The sequence below is a fragment of the Electrophorus electricus genome, chromosome 13, assembly GCF_013358815.1.
Source record: "Electrophorus electricus isolate fEleEle1 chromosome 13, fEleEle1.pri, whole genome shotgun sequence".
NCBI lineage: Eukaryota > Metazoa > Chordata > Actinopteri > Gymnotiformes > Gymnotidae > Electrophorus > Electrophorus electricus.
Genome location: NC_049547.1, coordinates 1,424,583 through 1,447,677, shown reverse-complemented (window position 1 = coordinate 1,447,677; position 23,095 = coordinate 1,424,583). Strand labels below are relative to the sequence as shown.

The 23,095-nt window shown below is 50.0% G+C and overlaps 1 protein-coding gene across 1 annotated transcript in view; it reads right to left on the bottom strand.

Moving 5' to 3' along the window:
• Positions 1–23,095, bottom strand: part of qkia (QKI, KH domain containing, RNA binding a) — a 123,074-nt gene that overhangs the window by 79,112 nt on the left and 20,867 nt on the right. The window contains 3 exon segments of the mRNA XM_035532574.1: positions 473–560; positions 16,318–16,461; positions 21,798–21,914. Of these exon segments, the coding sequence (XP_035388467.1) occupies positions 473–560; positions 16,318–16,461; positions 21,798–21,914 (349 nt within the window).

Genomic DNA, 23,095 nt, shown 5'->3' with positions numbered 1-23,095 from the left:
ACATTCCAAGCCTCTAATCAAAGGCAATAGCATGACTACTGTCTCAAATATTCATGATTCATGCAAATTCTTTATGTCCCTAATGTAGAAAGAAGTCCAAGCATTTAGTAAAAATGGAATTCCACTGTATATGAACATGAATATTCATGACAAGGGAGGAGTCAGGTGTATATATTTATGAGCAAATGTGCATATTTATGAGCAGCATTTGAGAGATTATGGGACACACTGGTGCTGCTCCCAACATGCGCACTTCAAGACACACCAAAATATCTGCACACTTCCAGTGGAACAGCTTTTAAAGGGAGAGAGATGGAGGGAGACAGACAGTGTGGCAGAGAGATATGGCATTTGGACAGAGAAGCTGTTTAACGAAAAACACTAAACCACACCCCCCCTACAGCAACCACAGCCAAAAAGTGAAAGACTAGGATGTAAGAGTGGGACTGAGATGGGGTGTGTGTGTTCTTACGTGTTTTGACGTTGGTGTCTCTGTAGGTCCCATTGAGGATGGCCAGTTCCATAAGCTGCATCTTTTTCAGGTTGTCTTCTCCTTCAGCCTGAGAAAAACAGATACAAAGCGACCAATCAGAGCAGCGGCAATTAACCCCACAGTCAATCAAGGAAACTGAGAAACTGATTTAACAAAAGTTCTGACAGAAAAACATGGTTAATATTGTCAAAGACGGGAAAGGATCTGTACCACTGGCTTAGACCCGAAAACACCTGAAAGGAAAACTACTAATTACCAAAAGCACAAGGAAAAACAAAAGCAAAGACATTTTATTCCTTTATTTTAAAGTCTTGTGCACAAAATGCACAATAACAGGCCAGTGAATGTCAGCCCTGTCAATTAATGCTCATGTAAACAAACACAGGCACCAGCCAGGCTCATTAACGCTAAATTAGAGCAGGGAAATTATTCATGGGAAGCAATTAGACCTGCTCTCCTCACATCCACCACCCAAAAGAACCAAAAACACTGCCCAGTACAACCACCAAGACACTACACCACCCAAAAACACCACCCAAAGCACAAAATGTAGAGAACAGCACACTTTTCATATTCTGGACCACTGCACACAACACGCCCCAACAGAAGGCGTGTGCCAGCAAGGCCATGGGTCAGAAGGCGGTGAAGCATACATGAATAAGAACAGACTCACGAGGTTCCATTCGTCTGTGGTCAGAAGAGAGGAAGCCCAGTTTTTGTTCCCGTAAAACAAGGGAGACACTCCAAAAACCTGCACAGAATCTGCTATTGTGCAATGGAAGTATAAACGCATACAAGAGTAAGTCTACTGCAATCCAGGACACTGCTGGTATCAGTCCTGAGAAGTGTTACTGCAGAGAAGCTGTAGCTCTCTCTCCCACACACACACACACACCCTTGAAACATCTCTGCTCTTTACTCTTACATTTCTGTTGAGTGTGTAAAGCGTGCACGCGCGTGCGTTTGTGGTGTTTCTCTCATTTTTACAATTTTATCTCTAAAGACTATTTGGGGTAAATGAGTATTTAATTCTGGTTCAGACAGTCTGAAGCTGTAGTCGTGTCTAATCTCCAGAGTAGCACTGGGTAATATTCAGACATTTTAGACAGGAGAAATATTTAGCAGAACTGTGGAAGTTGCATTAAAAAAACCCTTTCACATATGAATTGTTTTATTTGTCTGAATAAGAGAAAGATTTGATTCACTTTTCATTTGAAAACCCCAGCAGAAAATGAAACTGACAACGCTTGAGATATATGCATCAAAAGGCCTCCCTGACAGTGCAGGGCTTAGAGCGCCGTGGAAAGTTCCAGAAAAATGTTCTGCAAAGATGGGGCATGCAAAGAAAACAAAATCAAACAAGACGACAAACTCAGACCAGGCGGGATGCTCATGAGAGATTTAGTCATTCATTCCCCAGCATTTGAGTAATCGCAATCGTGTTCTCGCGGACTTGGAGTATGTGTGTGCGCATATGGTTCAAAATCTCCTCCTCGAAAACCATCTGTATGCAAAGCACAAACCACTCTGCCTTCCTCCTAGGAACTCTGGGGTCACGTGCACGCTCAGGACGACTAATCAAATCCAGCACACAGGCAGTTCTTTCCTCATCTCCTTTGTGCTTGGTGGGAATGCATGAGGGGAAACTGTCTGTCTCTTAAGGACTTTAAGGGGATTTCAGAGCTGGTAATTAGGGAGGTGAAGAGAAGGGTCAGGAGACGCAACCCCCCCCACCACCACCACCACTCGGGGTCACCACACTCTCAATCACCCTCCACACAGAGCTACTTTTTGGCCTAAACCAAATCTCTCACACATGAGCACATGCAAATAGTCCTCAAGAGGCGATCTGAAAAGCAGGAAATTTACTCCGCAGATTAAAAGGGGGGTGGGGGGGGTTGAGGAAGGATTGTGCCTTGGATATCCCCCCCCCACCCCCCATTCAGGCATGTGCATGGCAAAGTCACTCAAAGCTCTATCTAAAAGAATCAGATAGAATCAGTGAGGTCTATTTGTGCAGGCACTGGAACAGAGGAGACATCATTGGGTACAGCATTAGGGTGGAGGGTTGGGGGACGGACGGACAAATCCTCTTTACTAGTGACAGACCACGGGCACAGGCTCAGCCTGGATGCCCGCATCTCCACGCTGGCCATTTGTCAACATTCCAAGTTCGTCTGAAACGAGCTTCTGATGGATGGTACTAATTAGCCATTTCAAATACTGTAACAGAACTAAGAGATGGTACACACAGCTGGAACAGTTGAGTGCGTGTAACTGCTCTCATCACATCCTCCTCCTCGGCAGAAGACGAACGGTGGCAGGGTCTGGGCTGCAGCCGGTGGGGTTTCTAGTCCGATTTCACCGTTTCCTTGTGGTCAACTAGAGCTCTGAAGCAGCACAAAGAACAAAAACCACCCCCAGCATGCCACTGCACGCCAGCTGGACAGCACAGACACGTCAGTGCCAGCCAAACAGGACAAACAAGCCCTATTACCAAAATAGTAAATACACCATCCCTATAGTGCTCTCGAGTAGGGCAAGAGAGAGAGGGGCACACCCAAATGAAGAACTCTGATTTAAGCTTGAGTAATGGAGTGGTGGAAAGTGACTCCTAAATCTGAATATATATATATATGAATATGAGAGAGAGAGAGAGAGAGAGAGAGCGCGAGCGAGCGTGTGCAGCAAGGAGAAAGTGATGCGACGTGTTTTTAGGAACTACAACATTCCTTTCTCATTACCAGCAAAATAAACTAAAAAAGTCCTGCTCTCAAATTAAGGAAACAAGAACTGGGGTATGGGAGAAGGCAGATAAGCCCAGGCTAGGTGAGGTCAGCAGAAAGCATGGACACATTTCAGAGATAAGGGCCTTCCTCTCACTTCCCTGGACAGGAAATGTCTCCTGACCCAACACAGGAAGCCAAGCTACCACGCGATGTCGTCTGTCCCTCACACCACAGATGAGAGTCAGGAAAGGGATCCAGGAAGGATCTCTCTAGCTTGGAGTTCTAATTCCAGAATCTTCAAACTAATTCTAGAATCCTCAGGCTGCTCCCAGTTCTAGAATTCTCTGTTCTATTCTAGAACACACACTAATTGATCAGTTCCTTTGGGTCCCGGGAGGTCACTCAGCCAAGCTCACTTCCCTTTCTGTCACTAATCTCTTGCTGTGCTGCGTGCAGGTGTGGCAGATCTCCTGTAGGGGGAGCAAAGCGGAAAGGCCCTCCTCTGTGCTGCGAGATGAATGGGCTTTATTAGGGGCTTTCACTGGGCCACAGTGTGCAACCTTGGAGCTTAACAGCTCAGCCATCAATATCCCCCCCCCAGCCAGGGGCTTGTAACAAGAGCAGAAAAGAAGAAATCTCTCCCGCTCGCACTCTCCATTTCTCTTTCATCACATCGCTCACGTCTCCTTAATCCTGCGGCCGACGTGACGCATCTGGAGAGGCACTAGATTACAGGTAGAGATGTGAGCTGGAGGCCAGGCCCACAGAGAACGAAAGAGCCACCGATTTGTTAACTAGAGTCCAAAGTGGATGCGTTAAAGCAAACAGGTCAGCATGCCAGATTGGGCAGTAGGTAATATGTGGGGCAGCAGGTAAACACACTAGCACAGGTTAACATGACCTGGACATGGAGATGCAACACAGGATTAGGATTTCACAGGAGAACAGTACAGCTAAAACAGCATGGGGATGGAGAGGGAGGGTGTGTGTGTGTGAGTGCATGCGCACGCATTAAAGTGATCTATGATTTGCAGTGGTGCAATAGACTGTAAGCCCTCCTGAGATACCAGTCTACTAGTCTCTCTCTCACTCTCTCTCTGACGATGTATTGTTCTGTCGCTGTGATCCCCTAATGCGCCCCAATCGAGCTGGAATATCTTGAGGGGAATTTGGTGAGGCTGATTTAGGGCTCGGATTTGCATCAGATTCCGAGGCTGGAATCTCGAGGCCAAGTGCTTCGTGCCACTTGAGCTAACCTGCTCTCAAACTCCACCCCGCCAACTTCCAGCTATGCAAAACAACCCCATAAACCTGCTCTCAACTCAAGGGCAGGGTAGACATTTTACAAGAAAACAGAGGCAACTTACTTAGAAAACAAGACCAAACAGAGAATGAATCAGCAAATAAACCATGGAGGGGAGAGTCAGAAATTTTCAGGGAAGCCACATTCTATGGACTTGTCTTAACTGGACCATGTGGATGAAATGGCGTCCATCCTCTTGAATACGCAGACAGCATCCACGGTGAGCTGAGGGGTAAAGGGAGTCTACAGTCCCGAGGCACAGCAGCCCTGTGAAGTGCCCACCCCCCCCAGCTGAGGGTGGTGGAAGATACAGTAGCACGAACAGCAGAGCCACAGAAACAGGTGACAGGGGAGGAGCACGGGCTGCGCTCCAAGCATTCAGGCAGAGGGCCCACGGCAAGTCTCCACATGTAGCGGGGTAAACGTGCCGCTGAGGTAAGCCGTGGTGCTGGAGGGGCCTCCGATGTTCAGCATCCTGAGGACGCTGCTCCACTGATACAGTTCTTTACAGGGCAATGCTGTCTCAGTGGTTAAGGTACTGCACTGGCAATCAGAAGGTTGCCAGTTCAGGTCCCACCACTGCCAAGTTGCCATTGTTGGGCCCCTGAACAAGAGCCTTAACCCTCAATTACTCAAGCTGTGTTCTGTCAGACTTGTCGTCCGATAAATGCTGTAAATGTAAACGGTGTCGGTCTGCACCTAGTTCGGAGCAAGCCGAGGTCACCCTGCTCACCACAGGGTCTCTGCGGCGCTGCCACCAGAGGCAGGGGCCCGTGGCCTGTAGCCTGGCCCGACCCAGTCTGGCTGAAGAGTGGCAGTCATGGATGCCGGCTCACGTCTGAAGAGAGGCTCGCTGACGGTGAACAGCACCGCACAGCCCCGCCTCCCCGGGATCGGAGAGAAGAAAGGGATCAGGCTTCCTCCAGATGCTGGGCAGGAGTCTGGCAAGGTGACGCACGGAGCAGACTCAGAACGGGTGGATAATTACTCGCACAACTCCTGCGACTGGGCCTGTGGGGAGAGACGGGCTCTGCAACTTCACGCCACGGCACAAACACCAACCCCTCGACACGCCACTGCTCTCATCCACGTAAAAGGATTAGGGAGGTGTTCAAAGAGGAAGTGCCCGGCCCCGCAGCTGCGGGGGCTTTTGGAGGGCTGGAGATTACAGCCTGTTTTGTTTTTGAGTAAGAGGGCAGGACCAACCTCAAGGGGCGGAGCATGATCTAAAGGGTTTATTTTATTTGTCTTGCTGGTGAAGGGAGTGGGGTGAAGGGTGCTTGAGGACGTCTCAGTAACTTCTCAAGGTCGGGGGGAGCAATAACGCGTGAGTGAGCGCAAAAAACTCTTTAAAATGCAGCTCAGCGAAGCCTTCATTGACTACTAGCGACTCCCTCACCTCGACCCCATCGCCGCTCAGTTCCGGCAGGCTGGCCAGCGGAGCACTCGCATGGAAAACCCCACCACACCGTCCCGTCATTACTGTGATGGGAATCTTCGGTCTTCTGTGTGGCACGTTCTGATTGGTGAAGAGTCCGTGAGGAGACTCTCAAAGCCACGCCACCAGAAGGGGAGGTTTCACCCAAAAGAAAGCCTGCTGGTTGCTGTCATGAACACTGTGTGCGTGCTTAAGATATACAAATTGTGTTTAAACACAAGGTCAGCCTTAACACTTCCCTTCCATTTATGAATCTGCTCTTCTAAGCCAAGTATGTTTAAACAGGAAACAATAAATCCCCAACAGTAAGAGATGCTTGCCCTGTTCTCACTCACCTTGAACCTGCCGTTACCTCAATAATACTTCAAAAAGAGAGGCTCTTGACTGCAAAACTTGGGTTCATACATGTTCCAGAACATTCTCTGCTCGATAAGTCAGCAGGCCCCTGAGCTCGAGGCTCAGATAGGCCTGGAGGGAGGAGGAGGCCGGCCTGAAAAGAGCTCTACACACTGGGAAGGCACCCACCGGCCTTCCTCCTGTGGCAAGACTAATTTGGGCTGACGTGTGGGCTGCAGGGAGAATGGAAATAAGGACGCGGTGGTATAGCAGTAGATGGCAGGCAACGCCCTCCACGCCCCCAAACACACTTACACTTCTGCTCAGCGCCAATCAAACACACGAGGAAGGACGAAGAACAAGCTCTAAAATAAACTGGCTCTAAAATATTACCAACTGCAAAGCCAGAATTTCAGGAACCAAGTGCAGCAGCACGAAGTCGCACGAGGCGAGAGATCTGAGAGGCTTGTGTTTCAGAGCAAACTGGTGGACCCCCGAGGTCACAGGCCTACACGAGATAACCGGCCAAGAACAGCAAGCGTCTTGCATCCCAGAGAGGGAGAGATGGGATGAGCAAGTATGCGCACCAGCCAAGATAAGCACTGTTAAACCAAAACAAAGGAAAACAAAAACAAGAGAGATGTTACTCGCTGTACACTGGGACTGTACTTTCCAGGGTGAGCACAAAAAAAACCAAAACGTTGTACACCACCACCACGTCATCTCCAACTTCAAGAAAGGCAATTAACATTAGTGTGTGGTCTGTAAAATATACAAAATGTGTTGCTGCAAATAGGCATAGCAAAGAAACAGGTCCCGATGGCTTATGAACATAACGCTGCCCAAAAGTAGACCCACCCGGTCTCCTACCAGGGTCTAAATATGTCCAACCTAGTCTTCCCCTCCAAGTAAGTACGTGCGTGTTTAAAAGGCAGCGGCTCAGGTGAGAATTCTCAAGCACGAAATCCCACTTCTATTCCAGGAACGCTCCTTCCATTCCGCTCCACCAGGCCGGAGAGGCGGCCGGGAAAAGAGCCGCAGCCGGGAGGAGGAACAGCAACCCGTGCCAAGCCAACACTGCCAACAATGGCAATGTAATCAAGAGGCCTGCCTGCCCTGGGGTGTGAATGTAAGGGGGTGGGGGACAGCTACAGTCTAAGAGGGGGTGGCAAATGAGGGTGGGGGTTCTCTGAGATAGATAGGAAGGAAAGAATGCTAGGGAAGGGAAGACAGGAGAGAAGGAACACAACCACCCCCCGAGACAGGGTGGGGGAGTATGACCAAGACTTTGCCTGGACCCTAGCTAAGAGGGACAACAGCATCTCACTTCCTGGGAGTCACTAAAATGTGACTAGATGGCTAGTGCTTGTGCAACTACTAGACAGGAGGGTGGGGGTTGAAAAAAGGCGTTACAGAAATAAGCTTTGATGGGGCCTCAATAGCCACATTCTCCGAATTCCAGTGGAGTGTGACACAGGCGGATGTAAGCCATCCTCAGTCACCAAATGGTCTCATGTGGCTATTTCTGTTGGGTCACATGTCAAACGAGACAGTGCAGATATAGAGGCGGGGGGGAGGGGGATACAGGACACTCCAAGTCTGTCTCCCCCCGTTCACCTTTCCCACAAGTACCCAAGGGCATACCAGTTGAGCCACGCTCACAGGCCGTGAACACCCCCAGATCACAGCGAGTCTTAACGACCTGAGACTTTGGCAGATTTCTGATTAATCTGCCAGTGATGTTCATGCCGAACGGTTGAACTACCTCTTTAAGAGCTCTGCTGTGTTGAGGGCTAATAGCAACTTAAATGAGGAAGTCTGTTACAAATCCCTGGACTGGCCAAGGAGGACAACACAGCTCTGACCAGCTACTATAATTTGCGTAATAAATGTTATAATAGGAAATATCAGAAACATCACTCTAAACTGGAACACCACCATGCATGTGTGGCTCAAATCAAAAAAGGCATCTTGAAGTGTACCAAAACAACTAACATTTTGCATGTGAAAGCTTGTTAAAGGGGGAGTGGGCTGGGCACAGGCAGGCCGGCGGGGGAAGCGAGAAGCCGCATCAGGTCCAAGTGGCAGGCATGCAGAGAGCCAAAGCCACTGTGCTAGAGCCGTTATGGAGCTCGGCCTGTGCCGCCCCACCTGTGAGCCTCCACTAGGGCCCTGTATCTAGTGCCAGAGCCTGACTGGACGCGACATGGGTACCGGAAACAGTGAAGGGAGAGAAGGCAGGCACGGGAGGGTCAGCAACACCGCAGGGTCGCAAGCGGTTGCTTTTCCTGTACATCAGCTCCTGTTACAGGCTGAAGTCTTTACAGATATGGTGAGCTTAAATAAATTTTTTTTTTTTTTTTTTAAAAGGCAACTGGTCCAAGTGGCATATTTCATGAAATTAGGGCCATGTTGATAGAGGAGACAAGGCCAGTGAGGCAACAGGAAGAGACACGGCACTGCTGTAGTCATGTGCCTGGCTGGAGGGCAGAGCGGTTGGGGGGGAAGAAAGCTGAGGACACATGCATGCTCACGCATACACGTGCATGCGCACCACAAACGGCCAGATGGCATTTTGTTCTCGTTTGTCATACTGTCCTGATGGGAGGAGAGAGTGATTATGCATGTACGAGGAAAAAGGTGTTTATTGATCACGAGGAATAGGCCACCCGCTACAGGCACAGAGCTGACAGCCAAAATTTGGCTGAAGCGGACGCTGCACCCCACAACGCCTGTCGTACATTACACACCATCTGTCTCTCCTCCCCTGTGCTGTGAGGATCCTTCCTCCTGGTAGAGAGAGATCGAGGGAGAGGGGGGGGAACCCAAAAAAGCTGAGTGTAATTTGTTTACTTTATCTATCTATCTATCTATCTATACACACACACACACACACACACACACACACACACACACACACACACACACACACACACACACACACACACACACACACACACACACACACACACACACACACACACACACACAAAAACCAACCAACCAACCAACCAACATTACTTACACACACTTTGGCGCAGGCCTGTAGATAAAAGGAACATGGACAGAGCGAGGAGACGGGAGCCTGTATCCTACAGCTAGGCCTGTTCCTGCAGGCTCCTCCATCTCGGTGATGAGAGGAAGCACTGCCCTCCCTGTGGAGTTTGCTTTGTTTTTCTCTCTCTCTCCCTCTCTCTCTCTCTCTCCAACCGCCAGCACTTCCTGGCATTGTAAACACTTTTGGTGCAGGCGGAACCTGGGGAGAAGTCGACTGAGTGGAGTCCCCAGCCTTCCAGCAGAGGCTGCCGAAATCGCACGTTACAGGAAAGGGGAAAGAGAAGGAGGAAGAGCAGGGCTCTGGGTGTTTCGCTCGCCGTTACTACATGGCCACACCCAGATCCTCAGAACTTGGGGAGCCAGCAGCACCCCCACACCCCCTTCACCTGGAAAAGACGTCCCAGCAGCTAGAACACACATCAGGTTTTAATAAAACACTGCCGTCTCGACACGTCGATTAGCGTGGAAACTTCAGTGTTGTCTGAAAGCTCGGCTGTGGTTGTCACATTGCTGATGTTGCAATGTGACATTGCGCTAGCCCATAAAACTCCAGTGACACGGCGTTTTAATTAGCCGAGTTTCGCGGGGTGGACTCATGCTGGCCTAGATTCTGTAATGAGGTGGGGAAGGTACAGACCTCCCACTCCCAGACCGCCGCCCACGAGCCGAGGCAAAGAAGGAGAAAGGAGGAGGAAGAGGGCAACACACTGGGGAGACGCCTCGTTGTCCACAGCCAGTGCAGCGCACAAGCTAACGGAATTTATGGCCGACACGCTCCGCTGGTGCGTCTCCCTGTGTCCCTCAACAGGCACGGGAGACTCGCATTAACTTCAGCGAGGATTTGCACAGCCCTTACAGATCAACCTCAACCCCAGAGTCAGTCAGCGCACGCGTACCTGTGCGAGCACACATCCGGGCGCGCTGAGCGCCGTGTGAAGCCCAAGCATCCTGTCTCACGTGCGACAGTCTTTAGTACTCTGGGTTCTCTGCCGCCCATTCCTACAGCCTCTCCAAGCTGGAGACCCTGGAGGGGGAGCCGGAAGCACGTCCGATGTTCTTCCCTCTCCACTCCAGAGTAGGAGAGGATGAAGTGCTCCAGCCCTCAGCTTCCCTTAAGAGAAAACCAATTTGTCAGGTTTTAACACGTTTAAGGAGCTAATTACCATGCTTGGAAGGCCTCCTAGCACCCCCACTCCCTCCCAAAACGGCGAAACAGCGGGCCCAAAACCGATGGGAGGGAGCGTGTGGAGAGGCGAACTCGCCAAGTGGATGGGATGCCTCCGTCCCTGCTGGCGCAGGTGCAGGATATGAGGCAGCCCATTGCCTGGAGGCTTGTTCGCATGGCTTAGTGACACTGTCCCCCAAAGCTGGGCACCATCATGAGACAGCTGGAGGGAGGACATGCCTCATGCCACGCCAGCCAGCCCGCATGGGCGCAAAGGGGGTCTCTCCGTTTGGCATGTGAAGGAAAAGTGAGCAAGGCCATGCAGTTGTGTGAGGCAAATGCCCCATTTGGACAGGTTTCACACTGTAGCAACAAAGGGCAGAGATAGTTGGAGAGATGAGAAAGTGAGACTTGTAATCAAGGAACCCGATCGAACATTCTGACTTGTCCCAGTGAGACAGGGGGCGCGCACACAGACATAGCCTCGTCAAGGCAACCCATTTTAGCAGGGTCACACATTTAAGTTTCCAAATCCCTCTGTGGCTGTCTACGGTGAGGCCTGGCAGTAGGAGATGGAAACGGGTAGAGAAGCCCCCAGGGAACATGACGGCCCAGCCTCAAAAGAATTTGCGCCGTTTGTAGTGTTGTAGAAGTGACGAGCTAAATTACAGCTCCCAGATGGTGTTTCCTGATCTACAAAAGCACTTCGTGCGATTAAAATGGGTGTGCAAGATCGGGAGGGGGGGGATATAAAATGTGTAGGGGAAGACCAGGGTCCAGACTCACGGGTCCGTAAACCCTAGCCTAGTAAACCACTAGACATCAGTCTGCAGAACACAGGTAGTGACACTACCGTCATAAGGCCTAAGCTGTAAGCGCAGAACACGGCATCAAGCTGTACATTCTCTCCACTAGCCTCCGGTACCTATTAATTATCTCTGCGTTCCTGCCAGTGATCTGGTCAATCCGTTGCCTCAATTCTCCTCACAGAGAGCCACGAAGGAGCTCGAGTCATTAGCACCTAGCTCATACCCTATCACACCCGTAACAGCCCCAAGGGCATCATAAAACCCAGGAAGGAGACGCCTACCGCTGCTGCCAAAGCTGTATTGAAAGGCTGAGGAGGTTGAGAGCAATCCTGATAAATGGCTGGCATTTTGATAGCGAGTCACATTGGTTTATCAGAGGATGGAAGCAGATCTTGTGAAGGAACGTGTGTGTAGTCTGAATCTGGCTTTAACTAGTTCAGGCACTCTTTGGTCTAGCTGTTGCAGTCTGTATGACGTCTCTGCCCTCTGATGTCCCATGCACACATTTCTCTTCATCACCTCGCTCTCCTTCATCCTCTGCCCGGTCTGCGTTTCCACGGTCCCACTCTGTCTCGCGGTCTTCTCTTTCCCAGCCGCACCCCTCCGCCCGGACTGTTTCGCACCGTGTTCTCTCCATCTCCAGTGATGAGGGACCTTTCATGCGACACACTGCAGTGTGATTCATCAGCTCACACACACCTCCAGCAAAACGGCACAGGGCTGTGAATGCGTGAAGGGCATAGGGTAGCACGAGTGACAGCGTGGCTGCAGACTACTGCAGGGTGCATGAAGCAGTGCACGACAACAGCAAGGCACTGTGGGATACACAGGCTGGAGACAGGTGGTGGGTGAACATGGGCGGAGAGGGTTTGGGATCTGGCCGATAAACCCACAATCCATACATGAAAGGGGAGCTCAAGCTCTCCCCCCCCCCACCCGTCACAGCGGAGCCTCCCTAACACTTCATTGCGCGGCTGCTTGATAACTCCGCCTCCCTGCGCTGGTCTCCTGCTGCAGGTTGAAGAGTTCACAGGGGCTGCGAGGCCAATCTCTCAGTCCTCACAGCACTCCATCACCTCCCCTCTGAAAAGCCACGCCAGCCACAGTCTCTCGAGCTGCTACACACACATGCGAAACTGTGCGCGTCTCCACTGAGCCCATTTATGCTGCCTTGGTATAGCAGTCAAACAATGTGCACACCCAGAAAGCCATTTGAGTGAAACCGAAAATTCCCCGTTTTTGCATACATGCAGGGTGCAGTATAGAAACCACGATTACAAATCCTTGCATTAATGTAAGGAAACAAATTAATCAAAACAAAAGCCTCTCAAACACACCTGAATGCTGTTACCCCTTGTTTTGCAGAGACATTTAATAAAAATGATTTCATGCTTCTAAATGAGAAGGTGCTGTGCATTACAGGAAGAGAGGCAGAAAAGACCAGCCTGCCGTGCCTTAATCACATTTACACTGCTACAAGGAAGCAAGTGAACCACGCATTGGAACACGCATGTACGTACGTTAGTACGCATGCACACGCACGTACATAGTTATCACAGTAAATGAATACAGTTCTATTCTTGGAGAGGAGACGCATGAATCATGTTAGATAGTATCCATACAAGCACCATAAGAGAAGCACACTTACACTGTAGCACACCAAGCTCACTGAGTGCTGTAGTACCTGAACCACACAGACACACATACCAGAGAACTACAAGCTGCAGTATGGATAAGGCTTCTCTTCAGTTTGTGTAGTACAGTGCACGGTTGTGTGCTGGTGTAGAGCACATCTACAGTGTGTAGCATGTAGGGCTCGCATGCTAAGAGTGCCAAGTGTCTCAGGAGTTCTGTTGATTGAGCCACTCTCACTGGCCCTTTAATAGCAATGTTATGTCTGCAAAACACAGAACGCATCCTGGGTGGACCCCAATGGGAGTGGGAGTGTTATGATGAGACACTAAAGGAGGGTCACATTACTCATCTTAACTTTGATCTCCAGAGTGAATAAAATCTCAAGAAAATCTGGAAAGAAAGACAGACAGCACATTCATTTACTTCATTCGCCCACATGGCATCTGAGTGAGTGAGTGAGTGAGCGCACACCCACACACCGCCGCAAAGCCCCACCCCCCCCGCCGCAAAGCCCCACACCCACACCCCCCCCGCCGCAAAGCCACACACACACACCCCCCCGCCGCAAAGCCCCACACACCCCCCCCCGCCGCAAAGCCCCACACACACCCCCCCCGCCGCAAAGCCACACACACACCCCCCCCGCCGCAAAGCCACACACACACACCCCCCCCGCCGCAAAGCCACACACACACACCCCCCCCGCCGCAAAGCCACACACACACACCCCCCCCGCCGCAAAGCCACACACACACACCCCCCCCGCCGCAAAGCCACACACACACACCCCCCCCGCCGCAAAGCCACACACACACACCCCCCCCGCCGCAAAGCCACACACACACACCCCCCCCGCCGCAAAGCCACACACACACACCCCCCCCGCCGCAAAGCCACACACACACACCCCCCCCCGCCGCAAAGCCACACACACCCCCCCCGCCGCAAAGCCACACACACGCCCCCCACCACAAAGCCACACACACACGCCCCCCACCACAAAGCCACACACACACACCCCCCCCACCACAAAGCCACACACACACACCCCCCCCACCACAAAGCCACACACACGCCCCCCACCACAAAGCCACACACACCCCACCACCACAAAGCCACACACACACACCCCCCCCACCACAAAGCCACACACACCCCACCACCACCACCACAAAGCCCCACACACCCCACCACCACAAAGCCCCACACACCCCACCACCACAAAGCCACACACCCCACCACCACACACACACACACACACACACACACACACACCAACACACACACACACACACACACACACCAACACACACACACCAACACACACACACACACACACCAACACACACACACACACACACCAACACACACACACACACACACCAACACACACACACACACACCAACACACACACACACACACACCAACACACACACACACACACACACCAACACACACACACACACACACACACACACACACCACACACACCAACACACACACACCAACACACACCAACACACACACACACACACCAACACACACACACACACACACACACACACCAACACACACACACACACCAACACACACACACACACACACCAACACACACACACACACACACCAACACACACACACACACACACCAACACACACACACACACCAACACACACACACACCAACACACACACACACCAACACACACACACACCAACACACACACACACCAACACACACACACACCAACACACACACACACCAACACACACACCCACCAACACACACACCAACACACACACACACCAACACACACACACACCAACACACACACACACCAACACACACACACACCAACACACACACACACCAACACACACACACACCAACACACACACACACACACCAACACACACACACACACACCAACACACACACACACACACCAACACACACACACACACACACACAGCCCCACACCCCCTGTGGGCTCCATTCTGATGTGTGCATGCACGCGTGTTTTAGGACTTAAGAGCTCACTCACTCAGAAACGAGAGGTGCACAAGCATTTATGGAGGATTATTGTCTAAACAAGGGAAAAGAGGTACATTTACTGTCATTCCAGCAGTGAGCAAGAGTGTGTGTGAGATGTATCCTGGCTGCATTTCAGGAGGTCAGAAGCCTCCACTATGGTTCCCCACGGGCACCCAGCACACACACAGCTGCCATGTCCTTCTGTTCACAGCAGTCAGAGCTGTGCTGCAGCCTCTTGGCCCTCGGGCCCCTGCCTGTCCCTCACCACCCGGGCCCTGAGAGGGGACCGGGGGAGGAAGACACGCAGAAGACAACACACTGGCCAGCACCATTTGTTCTCTAGTAGGAGTTCTGGACAAAATGCACTCCCAGAATGCAACAGTACGAAGTCCAAGGGTAAGATCTCGGATAAGATTAAATCCGCCCATATGTATTGTGACGTCCCTCTGGACAGTCCTCATGGTGCCAACAGACGTCAGGCCAAATTCCTCAGCCACCAACTGTTCCTTCAGGCGCAGAGCTGGCTGGCTCGGACAGCCACCGCAGAGCAACTCCAACCCGCTCTCACCGATGCCCATCGAACTGTCACACGCTAGCACTAGGACATAATCTAACCGGCAAAAAAACAAGTCACATTTGGTGCAGGGAAGGGAAACTGCGTAACACGTGCAGATTCAGCACCTCACTACCCACCATGCATAGGTCACGCCACCTTTGGGTTTAGAACCAAGACAGTGATTTTGAAAGGGTGACCAACACCCACTATTCCCCAAGAGAATCCTCGACGACATCCACTTGAGCTCCAGCTCTAACGGCACGCACCTGGGGCAGGCAGTCACTATCTTCTGCGGCTAATTTACCTAATCAAGCCTCTTCCGAGGACCTTAATTAGCCGGATTAGCAGAGCTGGGTCAGGGTCAAAGCGCTCCAGGAGAGGAGAGCTCTGTGACGCAGGGCTCAGGGAGGGAGCGACGCACTTGCATACTGAATGGGCTTTCCAATCAAACACCCTCTTCTTTTTGTTCTGTTTTATTTTGGAAGAAATACTTTGACCTGCATTTTATGCCTAAAAAGGGGCTGCACGTAGTAGCAGCAGCAATAATCATATGCAGTGCCATGCACTACAGGTAAGCTAAATAGGTCAGGAGCAAAACAAAACAAGAAAGCAACTTGTCAGGCACAGCATGGCTGCCCACAGCTGGACGTGTGTGATACAGGCCTGAGTCCACAGGACAGCTGTCAGACCTCAGGAGACCAGGCTCAGAGGCAGGGATGAACACTAGAACTAGAGAAAAAAATAAATAAAACCCACTCACCGCCGGCACCAGTAGCTTCTTCACCTCCTCCACAGCTCTTCGCATCTTGATCTCGGCACGCGCCTGGGTGTCCTCAACCGTGATCAGCACGTGGAGGTCCTCGTTCAGGTGTTCCCAGTTGGGCTTGCCTCTGTTCTGCTCTTCCTGAGGGAGGGAGGTGAGAGATGTGAATGAGAGCCAGATGTGAATGGTTTTGACACTTGTGGAATGTGTGTATTCCATGACATACAGAAAGCCTGAGAGACAGCGAGTGGACGACAGAGCGAGCAGGAGAGTGAATGAGTGAGTGACACATTTTAGTGCACAAGCTGACAGGCTGGATGTACTGCAGTCAGCAGTGACGTGTAGGAACACGGTAAAAACGAGGGGTGCCGCTTCTCCTCGATGTCAACACGTCGTCTACCTCACCATGACATGTAAACCCTCAAAAATGAAAATAAGTTAAAAACGCACACCAGAGGACTATTAGAAAGAGACCAGGCACAACTACCCTTGTGCCATTGTACAGAAAAGACAGTGCACACTATCTGGTCATATCTGGACAAATTTTTGTGCGCTACAAACAGTGGTGTATATATGGCAGCAGGACCTTATAGTACAGAGCTGCAAATACAACATTCCTGCAGACGTGAGCTGAAAAAAAAAAAAAAAGACTATAAAGCAACCTGAACCCAAAGAATTCAAGTCTGATCTGTGAAAAACCTTGAAAGATAAAAAGTGAACATCTCGTGGTGGTATAACAGCTAAAAATATCTGCAATTGCTTCTTCCAAGTACTTTTTACTGTCTTCCATGCGCTCACAAAACGGAGGCCATCCAGAAGGGCAGGCAACACTGCTGGTTTACTCTGGTTTTCACAGAGAGCCAGGGCAGGACCCACTGGGTCCTGTGAAGGAGAAGAGCCCGCCTGCGCGAGCGCCATTGAGAGAACCATGGACACCCGCCGCTCTGCCCTCGGAGGGCCTCTCTACGCCCCATTCGCCCCTTCCTGCCGTAGGAGAAAGTTCGGCAGAGTTGAGTCTGGCTGAAAAGGAGAAATGGAAGTGACTTAAAATGCTCTTTGGTGTGAAAGTAGATCACAAGGCAGCCTGCTCAGACTGGTGGGGAAGCAGTGGTGGTCTGAAGCAACACCAGGCCACCAGTTCCCCATTCCCTGAACACAGCAGGCGGCATTTGACAAAGACAGGATCTTCTAGAACAGAGGAGACTTTTCATAGCATGTGTAGCTGTGCGTCCCTCGTGTTGTTCAGACCCATCTTACTTTACTGCTGAACACGAACGGCACTTGTAGCAAGTCACGCTTCATGTTCTCTGAGCCCCGCACACACGCATGTATCGCTCTTCAGGACCCCAAGCACCCATGCCTACAGCGATCAGGTATGCACACGCATACACACCTCAGAGCACTCTGCTGCCCCGGAGCTGAATGGATGCTTCCCAATAGATATTAGATAGCAATACGAATAAGGAAGGTGGAAGTTTAGTTCCTAATAAAACAGAGTCCGACACTAAGCACTGACTGTGGAAGCCCATAGCTGTGTATCTCTGGATATTTGTGAACGGCAGAATCCTGAACCCCGTTTACCTGCTGTGGCCTACACCAGGTCAGGCTGCCTAGGATGAAACATGACCTGACCTTTCAACCTCTCTCTCTGCTGTCTCCACTCATCAAAAAGGTGATATGGATAAAATGGTAAAGTTACCCGGCCTTTGTTAAAACGTTTCACTCGTCTAATGCCCACGATCTGGTTAGTAATCTTGTGAGGAAGTAAACTCTGGAAGTAAATAAACAAACACACCCACCCACTCCATTCTGGCATGAAGCCCTCACATTCACCGCTGATTAGCTCCGCAGAAGGGATCGTTACCCTCCGCACCAAACTTCCCCTCCCCTCCATCTAATCCATCACTCTATATCCTCCCTTCTGGCCACTCCCTCTTCCCCAAACTCTGCCGCGTTACAACGAGCCCTCATTTGCAGAATGATCACCCTACATAAGGCATCCAATTGTGGAAGTGGTGCATTGTGGGACTCGACAGGAGTCTCGCACCTGACACGCTTCCTAACGTGCAGCGTGAGACCCAGACATGAACCTCTGCCACAGATACTGTTGCTATGGTACTGCTCATCACAAGGGTTAACAAAACATTGTTGTGCCCTTCTGGCCTACAAAAAGGTAAAGCACACCATACATGACAATGAGCCAGCAAAGTCACAGATGAAAGTTGCAGATAAGGGGGGGGGGGGGGTGCGTCACTTCCTGTTCGCTGAATCAGTCATGTCATCGCCACAGGGTCATGCGTTTCTCACACGTGTGTATGTCCAACTACAACCTTATCACCTCTCCACGGCTGGTGATTAAAAGCACAAAAGTGTGCGTTAGTTATGTTTCATCATCAGAAGAGATGATCCCAGGGCTGCTATAGGAGGATGGGGTGGTGTGCGTGCGCACGACTCTCTGACTGTCTCGGTGGGTGCTGGCTAAAACAGCGTCTCACACTGACCTCTAGCAGACAGTATTTTATAAATGTATTAACTGTTCTCAACCCTCAGTCAGAGGAGTCCAAGGCTGACACAGTAAAGCCAGTTCTTCCAGCGCTCTTCCCCAGGCCAGGCAGCTGGGCGGGCAAGGTCGGCCACAAGTGCCCGCCTGGTTAAATGGTGGCACTCCTCAGAGAAGCTAAAGCCCCCCCACACTTCCCTCTACCATTCTCTCCCTCACGCACACACCACTCAAGCAGTGAGTTCAAACAACCTGTTCCTTTAAGAGAGTGGTGTCAGTGGCACCAGTCAGGAAAACAACTCCTCAGCCACAAATGGACACCCGTGAGTCTCACTCGCACTCTCTGCAAGGTCACCCTGCGTCTGCCTGGCAAAGTGATGACATGTGGAAAGGAAGGGGGGGAGGAGGTGGTACAGAGAGCATGCTGGGAAATCCTTTGAGGAGAACCAACGTTCTGTTTGTGGACATCTGAGACTGCCGCAGAGGTGACACATCGTAATCAAGTTAACTGAAGCAGGAAAATTAACCAAATTATATAGTAAGAGAATGACGGATGAAGAAAGACTAAAGGAGAAAAGAGTAGAGCAAGAAGGAAAATGAGAATGGGAAAGACGAGAGAAAACAGTCAGTCATTTAAAGCTCCTCTGAGTTTGTTTTTAATAAACTCCAAATGGTTTGGCGTGCTCTCCCAGAACACCTGTCAAGCCAATAACAGCAGTGTCCCCCCATCAAAGCCTCTCTCCCTTCAAATGTCTGCATGCGCACACACGAGGAGAATTCCCACTCTCTAACTTCAGATTTGCTGTTGGACTAATCCAACAGGGCTAAAAATACATGAGTGTGGCATGCATGCTACATAGCCGGAGGGCACGCCTGGTGCTAAATGCTGCTGCGGTCAGCTGTCCCAGACACATGCAGTCCTGTTGTACAGCAGTAGAAAACACTGCACTCCTGCTGTGCAGACAAGCAGCAGGTGATGGAGATGACGACTAATTAGGCAGAAGCTCCAACGCCACACAAGATATTTATGGCAAAGGATGTCATAACCAGCCTGTCCTGTGAAACTCTAAAAACTAGTGTGTGTCAGAGAATAACAGGCAGAGACAGAGAGCGAGCGAGCAAGTAAACAGAGTAATAAATAAATAAATAAATACTGCAACAATAGGAGAGGTATAACGATACACCTTTTCAGGTCTTGTGATTAATTTTAAGGTCAAGATTCGATTTCTTCCAAGTGTTCATAAAACTGAATCTAAGGACCTCTTCTACAATCCCTAAAATCTAAAACTGACTTCAGAATAAAAAGCAATCCCCCCCCCCCCCCCCCTCCCAAAACAAAATCTAAAATCACATGATCTTGGACAGAACGAGCCCCTCCTTCCCAACTGTACACAAGCTGCTCAGAAGAAATGGTGAAGTAGCGATGATATTCTTTGGTGTTTTGAAAACTTTCAAATGTGCCACCCACCCCCACGTTCCCATATACTATTGAAATTCCCACACCCTTCATAGAAAGACAAAGCAAAACCGAGAGAGGAAGGAACAGAGGATAATGTGTATGATTGTGGAAAAACAGGAAAGAGGAAGATGAATAGAGAGTTCTCGAGATGCTTCAGAAGGACACTTGAGCCATGTCTGGAGTCAGCTCTCTGATCAGCAGGCTGAGAGGGGTGCTTAGGGGCAGCTGTGGGGGGCTGTTATTTGATCTCAGCCATGTTTTTTGAGAAGCCTCAATTTGAGGTGCTTTTGATCAGATGAAACAGTGATGCGCAGGGACATATTATCCAGAGTTTGTCTGTCCTGTCCACTTCTATTACATCATTCCTTTCTTTCACTCACACCCTCATGCACCCTCTCTGACAGACACACATCTGAATGAAGTGGATGCAAGAATTCTTAGTGTGCAATGCATGTTTGAGGGATAAAGATTTTCTAAACAAAGTAACTTCAAATTTCATCTCCAACTAAACCATCTGGAGTCTGATAAATCATGCTGGAGTTCGTCCATCAGAGACTCACATGTACGCGTGCACACCAGAAACCCATCCTAAACATTCAACCACAGCCATTGCATGCTCACAAATGATATCATAAAGAGAGACGCTGTGAAGATAAACTTGCCTCTTTTCTTCTCCCAGAGTGTGTGTGTGTGTGTGTGTGTGTCTCCCAGGAGCAGTCTCCAGAGAGGGAGCGGCATGGTGAATTATTGAGGACAGAAAAATGTCTGCTAACAGAGACTGAATGAACAGCATTACTGTCTCACTCTTAACGAAGTGCCTCTTTCCCTGTGTAGCATGCCCCTCTCCCTTGGCACCACTTTGCCCCACAGGGATGCGGAGGCATAGATGTACATAGAAAAAGTATCAAAAACGGACAGAAAAAAAAAAGAAAGGGTGATGAAAAGGGTTAGAGAATGAGGAGGAGGAGGTGACAGAGCAAGAGAAGCATTATGATCTCAACGACATTCTGCCTCCAAGTCTTCAGCTAGTCAGAAGATAAATCAAATCAGTTATCTGGAACAGCAGGACAATACTGAGTGCAATACAGTGCAACAAAACTGTATGGGGGAACCCGTCCGTCTTCCACAGAACTACTCAACAGGGGCTCATCCTGACCGTGTCTGAGTTAGAGGGGTTCACACAGAGGAAGGTGGAAGTCCCACAGTGCACACAGCATCGTGTATTCCCAGACAGGGGAGGTGGAGATGGACAGTTCCCTGCAATCGTCAAAATCAACAAGCATAACCAAAATAAAAACAAAAAACAAAATGGGGGGGGGGGGGGGGGTTAAAATTGCTCAACAACACAAGAGTGCTCCAGTCAGAGTGTGTGTTTGGTGTTAAACAGCACCATCTATCAGCAGGAATGCCCAAGAGTCTCCATCAGTGCCACATGGGTACGGTTGGATACGTTCGCCCTTAAGAGACTTATCTGAGCAGTTTAAGTGAGCACATGCAGAAGTAGAGGTAGAGGCTCACCTTCTTTTTGTCCCTCATGGAGCTCTTTCCCCTCACCATGATCTTACAGCCAGTCTCCGCCTCCAGCTGCTTCGCCGTTAGGCCTCGCGGACCCAGGATCCTCCCCACAAAATTATACTGTGCACGCACACACACGCACACACACACACACACACAAAATATATTAGAACTGGCATGTTTGCAGAACACGGAAAGACAAAGGGTAGCGTTACTCAAACAGCAGATACATGGTGTGCGTCTCCCAGTGAGTGTGTTCGCACATATACAGTGAACATGGGCAAGGACGTGGGGGCTTCACTGCGGTTTTCATGTACAGCTAATCTGCTACAGTAGCTCTGCACTCAGAATGTGTAGTATTGTTATGTGTGCACAGGCACTACCCACCCCTAAGATATATAAATACATACAACAGTGAAAAGCAACAAAGCTAAAAAGTCATAGTAGAGGAAAAATCCAGGTTTAGCTGCACACTGCTCCAACACACCCCTTACTTGCCAACCCAGATACTATACATTTGTGCCATAATGGGTTCTGCATGGCAGTAGACGGTGTTGTGAAATGCTGGAAACACTTGCGCTCCACCTGCAAGCACATGGTAAGATGGTACTGCCATTTAAAAAGTACACCGGGTGTGAACCCTGTGAATGGCGTGCTGTTGTCTGATGAAATATGGCCTTGCATAGTTGTTTTTTTTCCCCTTTAACCTACATAAATTTCTGACACTGTAGGTTATATATTGCAGATAGGAAATATTCCACTGTGTGGTGTGTGTAGGCCACACCAGGACTCCTCTGTGCAGATGGAGTAAATAATCTGTACTGGAGGAGATGCACACTGGTCCATAGTACAGAATGAGTGTGCCCATTATAGCAATAACACACAGTCCAACATCTGCACACAGCCACTGATGACAAATGAGAGATTCATCAATTTGAATCCATTCCAATTATAGATTAAGTTTGTATACACACTACTGCAAGTCTTTACATGCACGCTACAAGTAATCAGATCCGGTGTGTTTAGCACCACTTTGCGCACACATTACCACAATAACGAGGCAACGCGCGATTCCAGTCAGTGAGCTCAGCAGTGGTGTGCAGCCCACGTTTCCAGACTCAGGAAAGGCACTTCACATGTAGACTACTTATTAAAAAATGGCTGATGTGCTGCAACAGCTGATGACCTGTCAATCTGTGTCATTCATTTGTTCATACAGACTGAACAGGACCTTGCTGCTTGCTAACTGTGCTTCAGATTTTTAAAGGCTTCACAGTAAACTCCCTCTGCAGAGCAGAGCT